This window comes from Oncorhynchus masou, chromosome 23 (assembly GCF_036934945.1).
Source record: "Oncorhynchus masou masou isolate Uvic2021 chromosome 23, UVic_Omas_1.1, whole genome shotgun sequence".
Lineage (NCBI taxonomy): Eukaryota > Metazoa > Chordata > Actinopteri > Salmoniformes > Salmonidae > Oncorhynchus > Oncorhynchus masou.
In genome coordinates this window covers 61,921,526-61,938,847 of record NC_088234.1, presented here as the reverse complement: position 1 = coordinate 61,938,847, position 17,322 = coordinate 61,921,526, and the positions used below count along the sequence as shown (strand labels likewise).

General features: G+C 43.1%; 2 protein-coding genes across 2 annotated transcripts; one reads left to right on the top strand and one right to left on the bottom strand.

Annotated features, from left to right (window-relative positions):
* Positions 1 to 325: 325 nt before the first annotated feature.
* On the top strand, positions 326 to 6,476 carry LOC135511168 (neurofilament medium polypeptide-like). The gene is given in 4 exon segments (XM_064932764.1): positions 326 to 1,508; positions 1,773 to 1,897; positions 2,347 to 5,610; positions 5,612 to 6,476. Coding segments are annotated over 4 exon segments (4,731 nt in total). The 5' UTR covers positions 326 to 479; the 3' UTR covers positions 5,925 to 6,476.
* A 3,079-nt stretch (positions 6,477 to 9,555) lies between these two features.
* On the bottom strand, positions 9,556 to 17,002 carry LOC135511167 (voltage-dependent anion-selective channel protein 2-like). The gene is made up of 9 exons (XM_064932763.1): positions 16,896 to 17,002; positions 14,904 to 14,975; positions 14,561 to 14,610; positions 14,150 to 14,302; positions 13,897 to 13,949; positions 11,702 to 11,929; positions 11,223 to 11,373; positions 10,716 to 10,773; positions 9,556 to 9,908 (listed from the first exon to the last, which is right to left on the bottom strand). Exons 2-9 carry the CDS (start codon positions 14,968 to 14,970, stop codon positions 9,817 to 9,819), a joined length of 852 nt encoding a protein of 283 aa, XP_064788835.1. The 5' UTR covers positions 14,971 to 14,975; positions 16,896 to 17,002; the 3' UTR covers positions 9,556 to 9,816.
* Positions 17,003 to 17,322: the final 320 nt, after the last annotated feature.

Below are 17,322 nucleotides of genomic sequence, written 5' to 3'. Positions count from 1 at the left end.
TCTAGGCTTAGGGTCATTCTTACATGACTATTTTACACTTGCATTACTGTCTCGTATATACAATAATATACAGTTATATTACAAGGCAAACACATTCAGCCAAACCAGATTCTGCAACCCCTTTCTATAATTTTAGCCCCTTGGATAAAACAATAGTCTGAACACCTGACAATGTATTGAAGACATATGACTTTTAATTTTGAGGTGTCATTGTAGACTGCCAACGTTTCAAAGTGAAACTCCTATGCGTCAATGCTGTCTGAGACAAAACGATGAGGGAGAAAGAGAGACAGAGAGAGAGAGAGACCACAGGTGAGGACGCAAGCGTTGGCAGACAGTCAAGCCTACAGCTGATGCTATACATTTTCAGCACTATAGACAGTTCCATTCTGCAGCGCGAGCAGACAGAGGGGGTATAAAAAGGTAGGAGCCGAGCTGCTTAGCCTGCACACTAACACTGCTTAGTTTACTGAGGCAATATGAGCCACAGAATGGACTATCATTTGGGTTCTCCACATAGGGGAGCTCAGGCTGAGTATTCCTGCTATCAACCCAAACTGACCGGATCCCCCTCTGCATCCAGGACCGTTGGCTTTGAGTCGACTACCACATACACGAACAGAGGATATGCAACGACACTGAAGAGTGAATTCAGATCCGTTCCGAGATCATCGGAGAGCCTTTTCGATTTATCAAACCCATTTACCGAGGTTTTGACAAAAATGAATGAGAAAGAACAGCTCCATGGGCTGAACGACCGTTTTGCAGGATTCATAGAGAAGGTGCGTCATTTGGAGCATGAAAATGAATTGTTTGAGAGGGAAATCGAGGAAATCAAACTAAAGGCACAGTCCCCTGCGTCTCTGGCCCAGGAGCACGAGCCGGAGCTTATGGACCTGAGGAACCTAGTTCATGACATCACCCTTCAGAAGCGTCAGATGGAGATAGAGCATCAGAACCTGGAGGAAGATTTCCTCACCTTGAGAGACAAGTATGAGCAGGAGGCACGTGACCGCTTGAACGCAGAGAACGGCATCCTTGTGCTGAAAAAGGACGCCAACGATGCATACCTCGCCAAACTTCAGTTGGACAAGAAAGCGCAGTCTCTGGTGGACGAGATCCACTTCCTGAAGAACAACCATGAGGATGAGATATCAGAAATGGTGGCCCAGATCCAAGAGGCTCAAGTAACGGTCAAGACGCACGACTTTGGCAAACCTGACATCACAGAGGCTCTCCAGGACATCCGTGTGCAGTTAGAAGGTCACGCCACTTCCGACATTCAGCAGGCCGAGGAGGGCTTCCGTGTCCAGTTCGCAAAGTTAACCAAAGCAGCAGAAAGTAACAGAGAGGCGTTGAAGGCAACCCAGCAGGAGATCCAGGAGAATAGAAGGCACCTGCAGGGGAAGACAATTGAACTGGACTGTGGGAAAGGAATGAGAGAGGCCCTGGAAAAACAACTACAAGAGCTGGAGGAGCGTCACTATGCAGAATTGATTCATTACCAGGTAGACTGTGGTTTATTTTGTACCTCTAACAATTGTAAGTAAACATCCACGTTTATGACTCGTATTTGTATTCAGGGCTAGGTACTAGGTGTATGCCACAAATATAGACCCCATGTGAACTGTATCATTATTGGAATATAATTTCCTCATATTGGCCTGTAGGGGTAGAACACTATTTCCCCCCTTAAATCGCTCCTTGTTGTCATACCAGACAAAGTGTCTGGTTGACCCTATTATTGACTCTACTTGTGTTTTTTGGTGCAGGACACTATCAGGCATCTGGAGAATGAGCTGACCAATGCTAAACTAGACATGTCTGGCTACCTGAGAGAGAACCAGGACCTGCTGAATGTCAAAATGGCTTTGGATGTGGAGATTCTCTCTTACAGGTAAGAGACATCAACTCCGTCTCTCCCATATATAAAATCATTGACTGAGGAATATACTGTATATTTTTAGTGTGTTCCTGGATCTTTTTCTGAGGATAACCGGGGTGTGGACATTTTATTCTAGCCCAGCGCTAACACATCTGATTCAACTTAGTGCTGTGTTAGAGCAAAACTGTGCAAAAGTGTCATAGCGGTGAGAGATTACTACAAAACACAGTCAATCTTGAATAATAAATAAAGACTAATCAAATGAACATAGACCATTTCACAACACAGAATGACACTTTAATCATGATATGGATATTCAGACATATCCACACACACTGTTCTCACGAGCTGACATGGATGTGTGCAGAATTGATCACTCTGGAATTTTCGAGGCTAAAACATTGGGACATATCCGTATTATAGTCATGACGGTAATAACATGTCTCTCTGCCTCCCTATAGGAAACTCCTGGAGGGTGAGGAGTCCCATCTGTACACCATCTCTGACACCCACATGTCCATGCCCTGCATCTACCGCCAGTCCCCCGTCTACACCCTGCCTTGCCTGGCCCGGCAGGGAGGTCCCACACGCAGGTCTGAACCCCAGTACAAGTTTGTTGAGGAGATCATCTCTGAGACCACCAGAGACATGGAGATGTCTGAGATCGAGGAGACAGGCTCCGAGGAGACGGTTGGGGGAGAGGGAGACAAGCTGAAACAGAAGCAGGGAGAAGAGAGTGACAAAGCTGAGAGGAGGAGTGGGGAACAGGTGGATGAGCAGAAAGAGAAAGCTAGAGGTAAAGTGGATGTTGATGTGGACGCCCCGGAGGAAGAGGGTGAACAGGAGGAAGAGTCTAAGAAACATCAGATGGTAACATCAGCAGAGGTCGAGGTAAATGGAGATGGAGTTAGCCCTAGTGAGGGAGAAAATGGAGAGGAGGGAGATGATGAAAGAGAGGAGGAAAAGGGGGGTGAGCCAGATTCAATCAAAAAGACAAAGGACATTGACAGAGGTGAAAATACACAAAGTGAAGTCAAATCAGCTGAGGCCACCAGTGAGGGAGAGAAGGAAAAACTGGACACAACAGAGAAGCTAGACAGCGAGATAAATGAGACATTAGAAAAAGATGACACCCCAAAGCATGGTGAATCCCAGCCAGGGATTCCCATGAATGGTGACATCTCAACAGAAAACAAAACGTCAGAGTTAGAGGATAGCAAAACAGGAAGTTCAATAAAGGGTGAACCACAGGGCCACACAGAGGACATCTCCAAAGAACCCAAAAAGGTGCCAGAGGAGAGAAAAAAAGAAAGCCCTTTAAAAGAGAAAAAAGAGGTAGATCTGAAAGAGGAGAGTGCCCCAACAGAGCAACAACAAGATAGCCCAAAAGAAAGTCCCATCAAAGAGGGAAAAAAGCTGGATCTGACAGAGCAGAGTGCCCCAACACTGGAGCAGAAACCTGATCAGAAGGAGCACAGAGAGTCAGACCAACCTCAAGAGGCAGAGAGTGCTGTGACAACACAAGAAGAGGATCTCCCTGAGCCCACAGAGAAGGACATGGAATCCCCTGATAACACTGCAGAGCTCAACAGCAGTTCAACCAAGGAGACAGTGGAGCAGGTGAAGTCACCTGATGATTCTTGTGTAAAAACGACACAAGATGAGAGAACAGTAGGAGGTAAAATGCCAGACAGAATTCTCAGCACAACAAGTGAGTGTAAGGAAGAGCCTGTGCAAAAGACTCCTAAACAGGAGGTGGGTCCGACAGAGCAAAAAGTAAGCAGCAAGGATGACAGTGTAAAAAGTAGTGTGCAGAATGAACATAATGGCAGTGAAAAGGTCACACAAGATGTCTCAATGGGTGAGGAAAAGGGGAAAGAATCGGCAACATCCCCTAAACCCGACGCCACTGTCACTCCTAAAGAAGAAACAAGCCTGTATTCAGAGTCAACTGTCACCCCTAAAGAAGAAACTTCCATTAAACCAGAACCAGCAGTCACCCCTAAAGAAGAAACTTCCATTAAACCAGATCTAGCAGTCACCCCTAAAGAAGAAACTTCCATTAAACCAGATCTAGCAGTCACCCCTAAAGAAGAAACGTCCCCAAAACCAGAACCAGGAGTCATACCAAAAGTAGAAACTGCCCCAAAACCAGAACTAGCATTTACCACTAAAGACGAAACATCCCCAAAACCAGACCAAACTGTCACCCCTAAAGAGGAGTCATCCCCACAACAGGAGCCAACCGTAACCCCTAAAGAGGAGATATCCCCTAAAACGGACGCCACTGTCGCCCCTAAAGAAGAATCAACCCCACAACCAGAGCCAACTGTCACCCTTAAAGAGGAGATATCCCCTAAACCGTACCCTACTGTCACCCCTAAAGAGGAGACATCCCCACAACCAGAGCCAACTGTCACCCTTAAAGAGGAGATATCCCCACAACCAGAGCCAACTGTCACCCCTAAAGAGGAGACATCCCCACAACCAGAGCCAACTGTCACCCCTAAAGAGGAGACATCCCCACAACCAGAGCCAACTGTCACCCTTAAAGAGGAGATATCCCCTAAACCGTACCCTACTGTCACCCCTAAAGAGGAGACATCCCCACAACCAGAGCCAACTGTCACCCTTAAAGAGGAGACATCTCCTAAACCGTACCCTACTGTCACCCCTAAAGAGGAGACATCCCCACAACCAGAGCCAACTGTCACCCTTAAAGAGGAGACATCTCCTAAACCGTACCCTACTGTCACCCCTAAAGAGGAGACATCCCCACAACAGGAGCCAGTTGTCACACCTAAAGTAAAAAAATCCTCAAAACCAGAACTAGCAGTCACCCCTAAAGAAGACATTTCCCCAAAACCAGAACCAGCAGTCACCCCTAAAGAAGACATTTCCCCAAAACCAGAACCAGCAGTCACCCCTAAAGTAGAAAATTCCAAAAAACCAGAACTAGCAGTCACCCCTAAAGAAGACATTTCCCCAAAACCAGAACCAGCAGTCACCCCTAAAGTAGAAAATTCCCAAAAACCAGAACTAGCAGTCACCCACAAAGTAGAAACTTATTCAAAACCAGAACCATCAGTAACCCCTAAAGAAGAAACTTCCCCGAAACCAGAACCAGCAGTCACCACCAAAGAAGAATCTTCCCCAGAACCAGCAGTCACCACCAAAGAAGAATCTTCCCCAGAACCAGCAGTCACCACCAAAGAAGAATCTTCCCCAGAACCAGCAGTCACCCCTAAAGAAGAAACTTCCCCAAAACCAGCAGTCACCCCTAAAGAAGAAACTTCCCCAAAACCAGACCCAACCATCACCCCCAAACAGGAAATATCCCCTAAATCAGACTCAACCCTCACCCCAAAATCAACGACCACCCCTAAACCAGACTCAACCCTCACCCCAGAATCAACGACCACCCATAAACCAGACTCAACCCTCACCCCAGAATCAACGACCACCCCTAAACCAGACTCAACCCTCACCCCAGAATCAACGACCACCCCTAAACCATACTCAACCCTCACCCCAGAAACAACAACCACCCCTACAGAAGAGAGTGAAATGATGGGCAGTAGTGACAAAGCTAAGACAATCACACCACCAGAGGAACAGATGCCTACAGTTGTAGAGAGCAAGGACTCACACAGGGGGGCGCCAGAAAGCAGCACAACTCAGGATAAACCAGAGGAAAATATGGACAAAGAACCTGAGGTTACAGAACCCAAAGACAGAGAGCGTGAAGACCAAGGCTTCTGAGTTAAAACCTGAACATGTGGAGATATCTATTACAAAGATATAACCAGTAAAAGAACAGGATGTATCAGCCGTGGGTTTGAAAGATCAGACAGATGATGAGAAGATAAAAGGACAAGCGCAATTTAAAATAGACGAGAACGGCTTTAGAGGAGGTGATGGAGAGAGCAAAGATGACAAAACTGCGAAGAAGACATCAACAGGACAAGCTGCTGAGCCAATTGCAGAGAAACAGGCTAAACCTAAAACTTGGGACGAAACCTCTTTTTCGAATGACTAGATTTAGAGGTCGGTAGAGGTTTTCTTTAAAACTGCATGGTTAGTGCAAGCCTTTAAAGCAATATGAGAACTGATCCGCCTTAGAATATGAACTGACGCTTAATATGTAAAGTATCATGATTCGTGACTGTCAATCATCACTAGGGCCAAAACTTTCACTTTCACCATATCCCCCTCCCACATTCTGAAATTCTATTTTTGTCCCCCCCCCCAGTTTTATCATTGGAATATGTTACAAAACAGGCAACGACGTGCTCTAGGACCATGCGGATGCCTCCGAGTGGTAGGCTGTTTGGAGTGTTTATCCAACTTTATATATATTTTTTTTTACAATAATAATAATGTGCCCACCACTTCTAAAATCAAAGTTGCACCCCTGATTATGAGGCACAGTTAATGAACTCCTGCAAGAGAGATGTACTGTAATATTGAATGTAACAAATCAAAAGCTGTATTTTGCTGTATCTATTTACTTCTGACCAATGGATGATAATGTGCATAGGGATGATAATGAGAATGGTTGATAATGTGATATGATCATGCCTGAATGTGCTGAGCAATAAATGATATTTGAAGAGCACTTCTGTTTCCAGCTATTCTTATACTGTGCCTGATTTCACCTGATAAGATGGCATCACATATAGAGTTTCTCAGAATTTCTTCCTTATGTAGAAGCAGGTGAATTTCAACAGCACTAGTCTGAATTCAAAATATATCTCCCCTTCGCCCGCATCCTATTTCCCCAAAGCATGGTAAAGACCTGCGGTTGAAGCTTTTATAATAAACAAAAATATAAACATAACATACTGAGTTACAGTTCATATAAGTAAACAAATTTAAATACATGTATTAAGTCTTAAGCTATGGATTTACATGGCTGGGAATAAAGATATGCATCTGTTGGTCCCAGATACCTTCACAAAAAAGTTCCGGGCGTTGATCAGAAAACCGGTCAGTATCTGGTGTGACCACCATTTGCCTCATGCAGTGTGACACATCTCCTTTGCATAGAGTTGATCCGGCTGTTGATTGTGGCCTGTGGAATGTTGTCCCACTCCTCTTCAATGGCTGTGTGAAGTTGCTGGATACTAGCGGGAACTGGAACACGCTGCCGTACATGTCAATCCAGAGCATCCCAAACATGCTCAATGGGTGACATGCCTGGTGACAATGCAGGCCATGGAAGAACTGGGACATTTTCAGCTTCCAGGAATTGTGTACAGATCCTTGCGACATGGGGCCATGCATTATCATGCTGAAACATGAGGTGATGGCGGCGTATGAATTATGCACAGATGAATGGCATGACAATGGGCCTCAGGATCTCATCACGTTATCTCTGTACATTCAAATTGCCATCGATAAAGTGCATTTGTGTTCCTTGTCCGTAGCTTTTGCCTGCCCATACCATAACCCCATGCCACCATGGGGCACTGTTTACAACGTTGAAGTCAGCAAACTGCTCGCCCACAGGACGCAATACACTTGGTCTGTGGTTGTGAGGCCAGTTGGACGTACTGCCAAATTCTCTAAAACTCTGTAGGTTTCGGCTTATGGTAGAGAAATTAATATTAAATTCTCTGGCAACAGCTCTGGTGGATATTCCTGCAGTCAGCTGCCAATTGCACTCTCCCTCAAAACTTGAGACATCTATTACATTGTGTTGTTTGACAAAACTGCACATTTAGCCTTTTAGTGCCCCCAGCACAAGGTGCACCTGTGTAATGACCATGCTGTTTCATCAGCTTCTTGAGATGCCACAACTGCATTATCTTGGCAGAGGATAAATGCTCACTAACAGGGATGTAAACAAATTTGTGCACAAAATTTGAGAGAAATAAGCTTCTTGTGCCTCTGGAACATTTCTGGGATCTTTTACTTCAGCCCATTAAACATGAGACCAACATTTTACATGTTGCATTTATAGTTTTGTAGTTTTGTCAGACAACACAATACAACAGATAACTCAAGTTGAGGGAGCTTGCGATTGGCATGCTGACTACAGGAATGACCACCAGAGCTGTTGCCAGAAGTTGTTTTAGAGAACTTGGCAGTACGTCCAACCGGCCTCAACTGCAGACCACGCCAGCCCACGTGTTGGTGTTGTGTGGGCGAGCAGTTTGCCGATGTCAACATTGTGAACAGAGTGGTCCATGGTTGCAGTGGTGGGCTTATGGTATGGGCAGGCATAAGCTATGGACAACACAACTAATTGCATTTTATCGATTGGCAATTTGAATGCACAAAAATACCATAAGATCCTGAGGACCATTTTTTTTAAAGGTACAGTATCTGTAACTAACAAATGCATATCTTCATTCCCACTCATGTGAAATCCAGAGATTAGGGCCTAATTAATATCAATTGACTTATTTCCTTATATGAATTGTAACTCAGTAAAGTCTTTGAAATTGTTGCATGTTGTGTAACATTCATATACTTAAACAATCTTGTTTTGTGTTATGTTCTGAATCTAGAAAAACATGCCAATGAAATTATCCCTGAAGCATTATACAATGGTAGAAAGAGTATAGATTTGTATTAAGTACTTGAATACTCTAAATGTTAGAATGAAACAAGCAAGGCCTTTAAACACTTGGGACAACAAATTAAATGCCTTTTATGGGGTCTGATGGAATTGACAAATCCAGTTCGGTGCATTTCATAAATGGTTTAAATTAAGTTGTTCCTTTACATGGTGAGATTGTTGATAAACATATTTTAAAAATGTTAAGGAAAGGTTGGGATTGTCCCATCTTTAAAGAAACCCTGATAATCAAGACCTCCCAAGGTCACAGTCGATCATAACTCACAAAAAAAAAAATCAGGAGTTGGTTTGTAGAGCTCAAACACTTGATTGAAAAGTTAAAACATACAAAAGGGATCTCCCAAGTTTCCCATGATCGCTGTCTCAGCCAGCCCAGATGAAGCCCCTGGGAGAGCCTACACACAGCCGGACCGTATCCAGCATTAAACCACTCCTGTAGGCAATGCAGAAAACAAAAGCAAGCTTACCAGGTCGGCCAAGAATTACAGGTTTTCCCCAAACTTAGATTCTTACTGTTTCAAGCCACCCAAAAACTGTTCCGATTAAGCGAGTTCTTCATGTACAGCTTTGATATACCCATCAGGGTTTGAGATGTCATACGACAAGTAATGAAATAAATGGGAGAGAAATAGCGTGCTGAAGAATGTGGTTGCAAATGAGAAATGTCTTCAGACAGAATACCAAATGATTGGTTAGAAGTGGTCAAATCAGTAAGTATGACCAAAAGCACCCACCGCATTTAACGTGTCACCATATAAAGAACAATACTTAAGGGATAAATATAGGAGCTACAGGTGACCAACTAATGAGTAAAGGGTCTGAATACTTATGTCACTGTGATATTTCTATTTTTGCTTTGTCATTATGGGGTATTGTGTGTAGATTGATGAGGGGGGGGATTTTATACATTTAAAAAATAATATGTTTTAGAATAAGGCTGTAAAGTAACAAAATGTGGAAAAAGTCAAGGGGTCTGAATACTTTCCCAATGCACTGGAAGTGAAGTTTCTGGTCACATTGGGATGAGAATGGTGTGGCACATTTCATTGTCATGGCAGTGTTGGATAGATACAATGAGAAGGTGTATAAATTACTGACCCACTGCAAGTGTCCTTTAATGGAAACTACAAAGCAAACATGTACACCAAAGAATGACGGAAATAGCTACCGTCATACAACAGTAAAAAAAAAAGAAGTATAAGACCGTAGTGTTTCTTTCTCTTGTTGTTGTAGCCTCTGAACACACCCCTTTCCATGGTACATCCTCTTGCTGGTTTGAGTTGGAAATACATTATAAGGCCAGATTCTGCTGATATTCCCTTATCCCCTTCGCCGTAAGGATAGTTTAGGCCTCCAGTTCCAACCCCAGGCCCAGCTTGTGGCCTCCAGTGTTGATGCTCTTGCCGTCCACCAGGGCAGAGAGCGTGAGTTTCACACCTGCAACAGAGGAGAGACAACAAGGCTCACATTCAGGATGAGGGTAAAATAAATTAGGTGTCAACCAGAGATGGAAATTAAGCCCGCTGGCCGGACGATAGTACTGTTGAGACTTGTGCCATACTAGCCTACTATCAAAGCAGTGAAATCCCTTACGTTCCATCCCTGGTGTCAACATTCTCATCATTGAGGATAGAAAATCTCTTATAGAGCTCAATGATTTCCTTTTTCAAATGAAAGCGAAACTAGTCTGTCCTACATCATTCTACCTGAGCCTTCTGAAACACTGCAGGAGTGCACCTATAACAATAACAGTACACAGAGACACATTGACAGCAACGTGAATAGGACGTAGCATTACTGGGGACTCACTTGCCGAGATGATTAGCGATCAATTCGAGATCGCCCCTTCAATACAGCATGCATGATGGCAGTTGCTGAAATTTACATAGAATCTCTCTATTGGCCGACCGTTGCTTTGAGTCTCCAGTAAAGCATCATCTTAAAATCAACTTTGGTGCCGAGTGGAGTGTATACGTGCACTTTAACTGAAAGAGTCCTACACCCCCCCACCCCATTTACTGTACTGTCCAATGTGTTTCTTTTACAGATGCAGTACTGTATGCAGGTCACGTTGAGCACTTTGGTTCAGGAAGAGGATGTTGTATTACAGTGTGGGTTGCTCATAGAGAAGTAGTGGGCTACAGACAAGAGTGGTAATCTAACATTTCAACTTGAGGGAACTTAGAGAACCTGTAGTATCAGCAGTAAGAGAATCATTCAATCTCCTGTAAAACGAGGTCTTACCTGGTCTCAGCGTCTGGGTGTATCCAAGACCAACCAGGCTGATGTTGTTCACTTTAGCCTGAAAAGACAGAATCAATTGTTTAACTTACAAGCCAAAAGGCAGAGGAAGGTTCCTAACGACGGCAGCCTTCTAAACTAGAGTGGGCAACTCTGATCCTGGAGAGCCAGACAATGTGGCGAGTGCTGTAGCAGTAGTAGACAGCACTAGTAAGTATGTGGTGAGTGTTGTATACAGCACTAGTAAGTGTTGTATACAGCACTAGTAAGTATGTAGTGAGTGTAGAAAACAGCACTAGTAAGTACTTGAGTGTTTCTTGCATGTGTTCTTAGGGTACAGTAAGACAAAGGGATGGTTTCCTGGACACAGATTAAGTCCAAGTCCTGGACAAAATTAAAATGTGAATTCAATGGAAAATCTCAATTGACATAGCTTTTTAGTCCTGGACAAGACTAAAGCTCTGTCTGGGAAAACTGGCCAAAAGAGAGTCACTCCTGCACAGTACTTACACTGATGGAGGCACTCTTGTCCAGCTGGTATTTGGCTGCGATGCCGAAGCTTGTGCTGTTGCTGCCGGCAGTCCAGGCAAGGTTGACCGCTGTCTCCAGCGCTGGACTCACTTTCTGGTAGATTGAGCCACCAAACTGTACACCGTCATTACTGTAACAACCACCAGGGACAAGATTAGGGAGAGAAGGAGTGATAATATTTGTCAAGTCCTAGCCTTATCCATGCTATGCAGTTTGTAGGGCCTGACATTTTGATCCCTGGTTAAATCATTATTAATCAGATATTCAATGATTACTATAATTTCCAGGTTGACTACCGCTGTCCAGTCATCTATGTTCATTGTTTCTGTGTGCGCTTTTTTTTTTTAATACACACAATTGAATAGACAATGTTTGCCCTTGAAGGTAATTGGTATTGTATGCAAATAGCAGAGGACTGGAAATTCATACACTTGTATACATTGTATGCTCTCACTTACACGTTGGTGTGTAGCTGGAAGTCTCCGGTCTTGTATCCCACAGCGAAGTTGTTCTGGGTCATCTTAGACTTGGCCGTGTCAAAAGTCATCTGGTAGCCGGCGAGCCAGCCCTCGTAACCAACGACGGCCGCTCCATGGATAGCGGGGCCAGCGAAGTCAAAGTCAACGTCACAGCCCAGGTTGACAAACTCGCGCTTGTAGGCGGTCTTGACTTTGCCGCTCTTCTTGCTGTCGTTGTAGCAAAAAACATATTTTGTTAGCCTACATTCTGAAGTTAAATATTTTTATTGAACAGCCAAACAGCTCAGGCCTACAATAACCAGTCTAATGGAAATGTAGCAACAGTAGCAGAATATGAAGGCAATTGGGAGAAACCAAGAGCTTGAAAACCTCTCACTCCAGTAGTAATTCACCCATACACAGCCTTATGTTCCTAATAAAATAGTCCACAAGCAATACAAATCCTGAGCAATGTCTTTCTGGATCGTCATTACACACTAGCCAACGAGGTTTACAGTAAGTGCACAAACACACAGCCTCCATTCACACAGCATTAGCAACTGGAGATTACAATAACACTTTATTATGAGCCCCATAAAATGCTTGTGCTAAATGACACTAAGGCCAGTTCTAAACTGATAGCCTAGGCAGTGTGACAAGCTGTACAATTCAGCAGAGTGAAGTTGCCCTTAGATGCTGACCGTGGGTCAGTTTTGCACCTCCCCCCCATTAATGGTTAAAGTTAGGATCAGTTTCCCCTCCCAAATCCTATATCTGTACCTAGCGGAAACACCTCCCCCAGAGCTCAGTGGACATGCAGCAACACCCCCCTCCTCCCCACAACCCCAACATGTGTCCCACCATGTGTCACCACGGGATTTACACTTCCAGGAAAGCCGATACTATGTGGGCTGGCTGGGGAGGAACTACTGCACAGGTTTTGGTCACACACAAAGCTATCTTATAAAGTATTTCACAGTGCTCCTGAGATGGTATAATTCAAGAAATACATTGTTTCATCAAACATGTCCAAGCAGGAACACACGATCAAGATAGTTTTATGTGCATTATGGGTTGACAAATGGGTCATTATTGCTATAACGTTACTCGCAAAATTAGGGCCCAGAATTGCAGATTTATTTTATTCAATAGACATTACATTTGCTAGCATCTTTTTATGTACAAATAGCTCATAGGCTGGTTCATTTGGGAAGTGGAAACTCAAAACTCATTAGCTAGATCGCTTAATATAATAGGCTGCTAGTTGGCCTTGTAATTAATTAATCGAACAGTAAATTAAATGTAATAACAAAACAAAAAAACTGTTGCATACTACCCAATGACGTCTATATAGGCCTATGCAATGACTGCAAATGGCCGATGTGCACTACCAGTGCTCTGTATACGTCAGCAATACACCAGTTATTTTGGTTGAAAACTCTGCTTAAACAATCAGTATTGAGAGTTGAGAAATACAATCTAATACCTACAGAAAGCTGAGGCCCTTCTCTCCAACAGTCACAGCAGTTGCTATTTTCCCCCTCCCTCTAACCTACTCAGAGCATGCCGAGTGAAACAGCCACAGGGGCTGGGCACAGACTTTCATGGAGGAATCCGGATATTTGGATTTTATTAGGATCCCCATTAGCGACAGCTCATCCAACTGACGAAAAAGACAAGACTTTACAATTTATATAATACATTACAATCTAGTAATGCACTTTAGGCTACTGCTTGACCGAATCATGGTTTTAGCCACCCCAAAAATAGTTTGATTAATTGTCAAAATCTGGAGCTCAAGTAGGAGAATAAACATCTCCATTCAAATATACAAGCAAGAAAACACATGCCATGGATGTGATAATAAATTCTACACAGATGAGTGCCATTTCAGGCTGAAGATAGGTGACGGGGTCAGTCAAATTCAGATCCACCCACAAGCCTGTGAGGACTGCACACCCCAGATCATGTTACCTTCATGTAAGGACACTATGTGCTGGACTGACTCTTCTTGGCTAGCGATATGTTAATACCATCAGTACCCATATGTCCAAACACATGAAACACCATTTTAAGTACAAGAACCACATTTTAGTCGTTTAGTAGATGCTTTTATCCAGAGCGACTGACAGTAGTGAACGCATACATTTTTAGAACTGGTCCTCTGCATTGAAATTGTACATTTGTAATCTTACCCAGTGTTTGGTGAGAAGGTTGTGTCAAATGTCAGCTTCAGACCCTTGACAATCTAAAGAAAACAGAGAACCAGACTGGTAACACAAGTTTGATCTTCCGGCATTTCATGTGATCACTACATATTGAACATTCATTACTTGTTTGAATCCGCTTTCTTTTCAATTATGTGTCAAGGCTATTGTGAGAAACTCCAAACACAACACCGATTGTGTTACAAAAAGCATTTTCAATAAAGCTTTGTTGAATCCGAACCTGGTCTTCAACGGTGATCTCTGTTCCCAGGGTGTTGTCAGTGTTCCACTTCTCTGTGAAGGTCAGGCCGTACTCTGACCTCTTGTATTTGGTTTCCAGGCTGCCCACCACCTTGCTGGTGTCTGTGTTGGTGGAGCCAGCTGTTTTGAACTCCTGCAGAACATTTGTAAAAAAAGGTTCACATCAGGATATGAATAAATACAGATGTTGTAAAAATATCTTAATTCACTTGGGTTTTTATTGTGAAGGAGAGTATTGAACTATACTGCTCCAGTAGAGCTCTCAGGGTTGTAAATTCAAAGTACTACGCAATTACTGCAATCATAAAGACCACATACACAGTAGTAGAATAGAGAGTTCTACATTCATTTTGAAAGTACACATAATTAGAAAGAAAATAAATCAACTTACCACTCCGCTGCTGGACTTAGTCTTCACATCAAGCTTCACCAGGCCGAACCCTTCAGGGAGAAAGCAAAGTCAGTCAACCACTGATGCATATTTCACAAATGGGAAATAGTCATTAAATAAAATCAGTTAGCACAATGTAACACTTCATACACTAACATCTTACAGGATGACATGCAGAGTCGAGAGAGATATATTTTATCTATAGATAGAACACCATCCTGCCTATTGGTTTAGAATCCCTCAAATAAACTCACCCCATTGTTTCTTCCTGTTCTGAAACAAATGTTTCATTACAAACACAATGACCACTACAGTATATTTGTTTGAGTGAAATGTACAGTACCATAGCCTTTGCTGAAGATGTCCTTGGCGGACTTGCCGAGGTCACCATATGATGGAGGCACAGCCATTACACCTGTAGCAGGGAGAAAATAATGTATACATTACACAACAGTCAGAGTTCATTTTGATTTACAAATTGCCTGCTTTGTGTAACAGGGTTATATTGGTGATTCCCCATGTACAATTTATATCAAATTGTTTGTAAATGTTATTCGAACATCACATATAAGATGCAGCGGTTTTTGGAGAATATTTGTTGTGCATTTTGTTGTAAAGAATTCCCGCCAGTACTAGCTAGCAACTTACTGTGTCTGGTGGGGGGGGGTTCATATATTTTATAGTGCGTGAGTGCAGAGTTGGATGGTGAGACGTGCATTGCATGACATGCAATTTTGTGCCGTTCCTAACAGGTACATTGTTAAAGATATTATATTGTATATTGTAATTGTATTATTTTGGTAACTAGCCCAGTGAACAAGCACCAAACCAGCGTGCGTGAGTGCAGAGTTGGATGGTGAGATGTGCATTGCATGACGTGCAATTTTGTGCCGTTCCTAACAGAATAAATCTACAGGACTGGTGCTACATGTTGGAGTTCCGTGTCGATGACTGATTGTACACAACGCAAGAAGAGTACTGTTACATTTGGAAACCAATTTCTTTTGAATCTATGAACAGGGATAGGAATAATACGCAACATAAGGGTCCCAGGTCACTAGCAGGTCCCCAACGACAAAAAAACAAACATTTAATTTGTATTTTAGGTACTCTGTCAGGGTCTCAATTTACTGTTTAAAGCTTGAATAGTAAAATACACATGGGTTAAAGTTCAACATTTGCTTGTGCATCAGCAATTTCTCGTCATGTCAGTCACTCAACTAGGCATGTCATCATTTTTAGATTGGTAAATTAGTCTAGCCAGCCATCATGGCCTAATACTGACCAGTTACCCAAAGCAGGGGAAGGCGCCCAGGGGACGGACCACCATTGATTTGTTAGTCATGCTCACTCTGATATCATTAAAATGGCATAAGTCAAGGCAAAATGTGTATTGCGGGAAACTCACTATTTATTTTTTACATTCTTCTCCACTGTCAAGAGTCACTAAAATGTTTTGCCCGCTTAGAGGCCCCAAAAGGCTAGTAGTCCCTGTCTATGAACATAAGTACTCATCCAACACAGCTAGTCATCCATCCACTAGGCAAAAAAAACTGTTTTCCAACTACTTTACCAGGGCTCTCCAACCCCAGTTGTAACTAACGTGATGCAGTTTATCAACCAGCTAATTACTGTAGTTACGTGCTCTAGATTATGGTTGGAACGAAAACCTACTGAATGGTAGCTCTCCGGGAACAGGGTTGGATAGCCCTGCAATATACAATAAAGAGTGTGGTTGCCTGTCTAGAACAGCCAGCTCTATCAGCCCAGAGCCAGGATTCCCTTGCAGACGGTGATAATCCGAGTGTGTATGATAAGTGGCCTGTCTGGTTCTGGATAGCTAATTTTTCTGAACTGACGCTGGGCCACACCTCAGTGACTCACTCAGTTAATGCCAGGCAGAGGAATGTAGGGCTAGGTCTGGGGAGCGCTTCACTCAGTTTAATTCCAATTCGCTTTATTGGCATGACGTTTTGATACACATGTCCACTCTCCAGCCAATTACTGGCTCCTACCCTGTCCGTCCCATTAAATCAACTACTGGGTATTGTGCAATTCAGAGACTCCATTAATGTTACTAGCTAGGTCATTATCCTAGAGCAGCTCAAAGTAATCCGGTGAACGCCATTTAACACACATGTGCAGCGGACATGAGTTGTCCTTTCTCGTATAAGGTTACATACAGGTCCAGCAGCAAAGCTCATTAGTTAGATAGCTAATGCTAGGCACATTTAGCGATGGTGTGTCAGTCAGTCCTCGGGCAAGCGTGGTCATAAACCGCGGCAAATGTCGTTTAGTTCCTTTAAAATAAAATCCAGTTTAGTTGCTTACTTACCAGTAAAAGATGAGGCTTGCAATAAACTTCACCGGTTGGAGGGCGACTTGAAGGAGACTGCAATGTAATGAAATCCAGCCTATCAACCGAAAGACCCCTCTACCTGTCACATGTTTGCCTGTCTAAAAAAATACTTGCAGATTCATTACAAAATAATTACAAAATCAAAAGTTTAAAAGGCTTTTGGCTGTGACTAGATTTTTTTCTGACAATACAAAAAACATTCTTACGCACTTTTTTTCCCCTTATGCATAGAAATATGTATTTATCATAAATTCATCAATTTCCGTGTGTAACTTCTCATGGACAACTATGTTTGATCCCGTGGAATACGACTCAAATTTGAAGAATAGAAGTAGTTCTTAACTGCGGAGAGGATCATACTTGTTTTAAAATATGCGCATTTTCTCACCAGAGATGTGTTTTC